The 6,017-nt window shown below is 44.8% G+C and overlaps 1 protein-coding gene across 5 annotated transcripts in view; it reads left to right on the forward strand.

Annotated features, from left to right (window-relative positions):
* Positions 1-6,016, forward strand: part of CAP1 (cyclase associated actin cytoskeleton regulatory protein 1) — a 28,181-nt gene extending 22,165 nt beyond the window's left edge. For all 5 annotated transcript variants that reach the window (XM_040469771.1, XM_040469768.1, XM_040469772.1 and 2 more), the window contains 6 exons: positions 817-994; positions 2,809-2,993; positions 3,424-3,547; positions 3,669-3,751; positions 4,076-4,219; positions 4,817-6,016. In XM_040469771.1, the coding sequence (XP_040325705.1) occupies positions 817-994; positions 2,809-2,993; positions 3,424-3,547; positions 3,669-3,751; positions 4,076-4,219; positions 4,817-4,900 (798 nt within the window). In that variant the 3' untranslated portion in view covers positions 4,901-6,016. The remainder of the gene's footprint in view (positions 1-816; positions 995-2,808; positions 2,994-3,423; positions 3,548-3,668; positions 3,752-4,075; positions 4,220-4,816) is intronic.
* The last annotated feature ends 1 nt before the right edge of the window (position 6,017 follows it).

Consider the following 6,017-nt stretch of genomic DNA (forward strand, 5'->3'; position numbering starts at 1 on the left):
GGGAGTGTGAGTCTCACTGGAAGAGATTGTACTTTCAACAGGTATTCTCTGATCTGGGACATTGCAAATAGAGAACAGTGAGAAGTGGGAGAAATGGGAATACTGGCAAACGGCATAGCTTAAACAGAGTACATGTAGAGTAAATGTACAGATTGGTCATCTCTGGCTTCAGTTGAAGGAGAGAGTCAGATTTTTAGGATAAAAGGCTGGAAAGGAAGGTTGATTGTGACTTTTGAGCAAGAGAGTAATAACGATCAGACTTGTCCTTGAGAGAGTCTCAGTATACAGGTTAGGGGTAAGGGCTCCTGCTCAGACCGTGGAGGTGCTTGATGGTGCTAGGAGCTGTTACAGAAGAATTTGCAGAAGCTATAAAAGGTAATAGGTTTGATGAGCTTGAGGGTGTTAGACTCAAGAAGATTGAAGAGTCAAGCTTGGATGGCAATGTCTTTTACTGAAATAGAAACAAGGGGGTGATTGTACAGGTAGAGGAGCAGGGAGGAGATGATGACATCAGCCTTGGACTTGTTGAGGCTGAGGTACTGGTGACACACGAAGTTGATTTGCAAAACTGTGGGTGAGAGCTGGAATCGGGTAGAGGCCAAAGGAATGATGTGAAAGTTGAAAAATGGAGCTGAATTGGATCTTTGGGAAAGGGTAAGAGGGAATAAAACCCTTTTGGGTGTGGATAGGGAGCATGAATCCTAGCGTCAAGGGCTACAGTGGGTACCCCGTGTCCCAGAACATGTGTAGGACCCTACTGGGAATGGTACAGAAGGGAAGAGATCATGGCTGTGTTACCTGCCCTTATTGTTCCAGGGGCCTGTGGCAAAAGAACTGAGTGGATTGCCATCTGGACCTTCTGCTGGATCGGGTCCTCCTCCTCCCCCACCAGGCCCACCTCCCCCACCAGTCCCCACCAGTTCTGGCTCAGATGAGTCTGCTTCCCGCTCAGCACTGTTTGCGCAGATTAATCAGGGGGAGAGCATCACACATGGTAAGTGAATATTTTGGCAAGAAGAGTTGGTACAGTAAGTTGTTTGGGCCTGATCTGATCAACTAGAGACCTGATGGTCTGTAAAAACAGAGCCCTGGTTTGTGTATGGGAGAATTCATTTGGGTGTCACTGTCCTTCAGGTTGCCCAAAGGGACATAAAGCTGGCTTAAATGGAAATTGAAAGTGGGTGATTATAGTTGGGGGAAGCCCTCTGCCCCATAAGCAGATGACGTAATATTAAGTGGCATATATAGAGTACCCTAGTGTGCCAAGGCATGGTGCTGGCAGTTCACCCTAGAGCCTTTTCTGTGTTACCACATGCTTTCTTTGGGAAGTCATCCTGGGGGTGGAGAGGGGGGCATATATTAGTCATGGAAATTTGCATAAGAATTACCAATATTGGGGGGTGCCTGGGTGGCTCGGTTGGTTAAGCATCCAACTTTGACTCAGGTCATGATATCACAGTTCATGAGTTTGAGCCCCACATTGGGCTCTGTGTTTGACAGTGCGGAGCCTGCTTCGGATCCTCTGTCTCCCTCTCTCCCTGCCCCTCCCCAGCTCTTACACTTTCTCTCTCTCAAAAATAAACATAAAAAAAAATAAATATAATTACCAATGTCAGGATAGAGAAAGTTGACATCCTTATATATAGAAGGTGGAAGTCTAAATTATACAGCCCTCTTCTAGGAATCTACCCGTAAAAATATCTAAAATAAAGACCAACTACTGTATATTATTTGCAGTAGCTAAAAATGGTATAACAACCTAAATATCCAACAGTAAGAGAAATGGTTAACTGTGGTATACCCTCTTAATGGAATACTAAGCAGCCATTAATTAATGCCTTTCTTTACAGGGAACCATGCAGTGTTTAAGAAAAAATCTAGTACTTATACTACAGCCACAGGGAGTGGTGGAGCTGAAAGGGCCAGTCAGTATTTGTTAAATAAATTGGGCCATATTTAAGAGGAAGACATTTATCCGCCTACAGTGGGAAGGTGATTGTGGAATCTGCTCCTTAAAAAAAAAATTTTTTTTTTTTTTTTTTTTTTAGAAACTAGGTTAGGGGCGCCTGAGTGACTCAGTTGGTTACGTGTCCAACTCTTGATTTTGGCTCAGGTCGTGATCTCATGGTTCTTGGGACTGAGTCCCATGTTGGGCTCTGTGCTGAAAGCGCAGAGCCTGCCTGGGATTCTCTCTCCCTTTCTGTCTGCCCCTCCCCCCCAATACATAAACAAACATTAAAAAAAAAACTGTAGGTTAACATGAGAAAGTTTTTTTAAGTGTTAACTCGTTAAACCAAACTTGTTAACAGTGTACATGGTTATAACCAAATAAAAAATGTTTATCAATAGGAAAACTGGTGGAAGGAGATTTCAAATGCAAACACTGAGTAGGAGGTGCGGTAGGTTAGCTGTGGGTGAGGTTTCTTTCCTTTTACCAAATTTGCTTTACTATCACATATTTTTTCTTCTTTTGCTTTAAAGACTGTACATATTTTGTGAATATATATTTGGTGTGTGTCTTTCTAGATCTTTTTCTGTGCCTTCATATATCCTTTCCTCCCATGTGCACATAGTCTGTATTTTATTTTATTTTTTAATGCCACTGTATAATCGTACCTTGGGGTAGAAGGGAAATTCTAAAAGTGCTTCTCCAAAACCTTTGTTTAAGAGACCATCTCAGAGCCCTGGCTTTTGACTTTTTGTTAAGTTTTTGTTAAGGCAGTTAATTCTGAGAACAGAAGTTGGTTACTGCCTCAGCCCAGAGCCGTGGTACGAAGGATGGGCACAAGGCAGCTGTTGTTCTTACAGCCCTGAAACATGTATCTGATGACATGAAGACTCACAAGAACCCTGCCCTGAAGGCTCAGAGTGGTCCAGTACGAAGTGGCCCCAAACCATTCTCTGCACCTAAACCAGGAGTCAGCCCGTCCCCCAAACCAACCACAAAGAAGGAGCCACCTGTACTTGAACTGGAGGGCAAGAAGTGGAGAGTGGTGAGTTAAAAATACCAGGACTGGTTTGCTGTTAAGGTCCGACTTTGCCTCAGGTCACGATCTCGCAGTCTGTGAGTTGAACCCCACGTTGGGCTCTGTGCTGACAGCTCAGAACCGGGATCCTGCTTCAGATTCTGTGTCTCCTTCTCTCTCCGCCTCTTCCCTGTTTTTTTTTTTTCTGTCTCTCCCTTGCTGTTTTTCTCTGTCTCTCAAAAGTAAATGTTAAAAAAAAAAAAAAAAAAAAAAAAAAAAAATATATATATATATATATATATATACACACATACATATACGTAAAATGTATATGGAGCACAGCCAGATGAGTGCAGGGTCTTGGGTTAGATTACAAGAACAGACGTTTGGGATAGCCTGTTTTGGGGGGTAGTGTGTATTAGTGATGACATTCCTAAAAGCGGTATCTCTTTAACAGGAAAATCAGGAGAATGTGTCCAACCTGGTAATTGATGACACAGAGCTGAAACAGGTGGCTTACATATACAAGTGTGTCAATACAACATTGCAAATCAAGGGCAAAATTAACTCCATTACAGTAGGTGAGTTTTTGTCAGTCCTAGGCTCCGTCCTAGAGCCTGAGAGAGCTGGAACCATTTCTACCCTGTTCCTAAAGGTTGTTAAATTTAAAGTTCTACTGTTGACCTCCCTTTCTTCTCCTAGATAACTGTAAGAAACTCGGTCTGGTGTTCGATGACGTGGTGGGCATTGTGGAGATAATCAATAGTAGAGATGTCAAAGTTCAGGTAACTTGATATCTTGGCTCCTTCCTTTGGCCCCTGAGGAATTAATTGAAAGACATGGCTGACCCACAGATGTTGCTGTGGTGGGAATCTGATTCTACTGAGTCTGTAAGCTGAGCTGCTTTGGTGGCAGGAGAGGAGTTGGCTTTTACAGCGAGGCCTTTTCCAGCACCCATCCCAACCCACCTCTAGTATCCGGTGTCTGCTGTGCACTTGTGAGCCTTTCATGTAGTCGCTGAATCACGTGAAACAGTGAAAGCTTCTTCCTAAAACTTCCTGTTGTTCTCCACAGCTACTGGAACTCAGCACTTTGGGTTTTCTCTGCAGGTAATGGGTAAAGTGCCAACCATTTCCATCAACAAAACAGACGGCTGCCATGTTTACCTGAGCAAGAATTCCCTGGATTGCGAGATAGTCAGTGCCAAATCTTCTGAGATGAATGTCCTCATTCCTACAGAAGGCGGTGACTTTGTAAGTTCCTTGATCTCTTTGGTAGTATGATCTCAGAACGGGGGACTGAAGATCACTTGCGCTGGAGAAGGCTGGTTCATGGTCATTCGGTACTGAGTGGGTCCAACCTAGCAATACACACCTCGAGCACCCTTAAGTATGAGGTAGTCACATGAAGTAGAGCTCCAGGTTGAGCAGATGCTCAGGTAGCAAAAAGGAATGGGACGGAGTCATCGCCCCCTATTGGACCGGCGCCGCGAAGTCCTGTACCTGCTCACTGTGCCTCACAGGTGTAACTGTCTAAGATTGCTGATTCAGGAACAGTAGGAAACAAACTTAAACCTCTGTCTGGCTGGCTTTGGAGCCTTTGTTCTCATTCCTACACCGCTCCTCCGGGACGGCGGTGGCAGGGTGGCAGGTAGTGGGAGATGTAGTGCTGCTGGTTACAGAGCCAGGCTGTTTACTGGCGGTTCAGTTTCACTCTCAGGACCACCTTGTTGCTCTAATAGTTTAGTGGAAGCAAGCATTGAGAGAAAAGTGTAAGATTTAACCCCAGCTTCTTTTGGAGCTTGGACTTGGGATTTAAACCCGTTTGTTTGTTTGTTTGTTTGTTTCCAGAATGAATTCCCAGTCCCTGAGCAGTTCAAGACCCTATGGAACGGGCAGAAGTTGGTCACCACAGTGACAGAAATTGCTGGATAAGCGAAGTGCCACTGGGTTCTTTGCCCTCCCCCTCACACCGTGGGATAAATCTGTATCAAGACGGTTCTTTTCTAGATTTCCTCTACCTTTCTGCTCTTAAACCGCTTCTCTGCTCTGAGAAGCACAGCTACCTGCCTTCACTGAAATATACCTCAGGCTGAGATTTGGGTGGGAGAGCAGGTCAGTTGATCTTCTGCGGGAAGGTGCGGCTTTTCCCTGTCAGCTCAACCACACCACCAGTCCGTTCTTAAGGAACTGCACACCAGGACTGCTGTGTTTTAGCTTTCAGCCTTTGGGGGTTATTTGACCAACAAACAGTCATTTGGGAAGAATAAAGCGGTCCCCAGGAAGTAACAGATCAGAATGTTCACTCAAGTTCATCTTTTTCTAACAATGCCCACGAAGGTAGCAGAGGCTGGTGTGATTCTAGCTGGTTCTTCTAACCAAACTAACTTTTTTCCACTGTTGACAGGTGAGGCAGGGGTCGCACTGGACCAAAGGCTGAAGCCTGGCCATCTAGCATTCCGAGCAAAATTGATTCCTGTAGGCATTCCTTTTATTCTGCATTCCGTCCTGGGTCTGCCTGAACCTGAGAGAGTAGGTTGTCCTGTATCGGCCGCTGGGCAGAGCCCTGCGCCCAGGCCAGTTAAAGGAGTCTTGGACCCTTTCTTTCACTGGGATCCCTGCCCAGCACCTTCCTACAGAGACGACTTAAACAAAAACAAAACAAGACAAAACAAACAAGGAAACTACACCATTCCAAGGAATCTGGAATTCCTTCCTTCTTCCATGCTAGGTGCCTGCCCTCCGTCTTCACTGCCTCCTTTGCCCTGTCATGCCCAACTGCTTTTGGTTTCTGTCCAGGCACCTGAACAAAGGACTAAAATCTCCACTGCAGCCTGGTTTTCGGTCTTGTGTAAGAATCTTGCACAGCATTGCTAATGTAAATTACAGTTTTTCTCTCTAGGACGCTTACCAAAATATGCAACTTTTTTTGGTGGGAAGAGAGATTGTCCTGTGACTTCTACCCATTTCCTGAGGCCTGTGGAAATAAACCTTTATGTACTTAAAGTTATACAGAAAATAGAATAAAATTAATACCAAACTTGCCTAGTAT

Source organism: Herpailurus yagouaroundi, unplaced genomic scaffold (genome assembly GCF_014898765.1).
Source record: "Herpailurus yagouaroundi ecotype Mexico unplaced genomic scaffold, PumYag 77, whole genome shotgun sequence".
NCBI classification, from domain to species: Eukaryota; Metazoa; Chordata; class Mammalia; order Carnivora; family Felidae; genus Herpailurus; species Herpailurus yagouaroundi.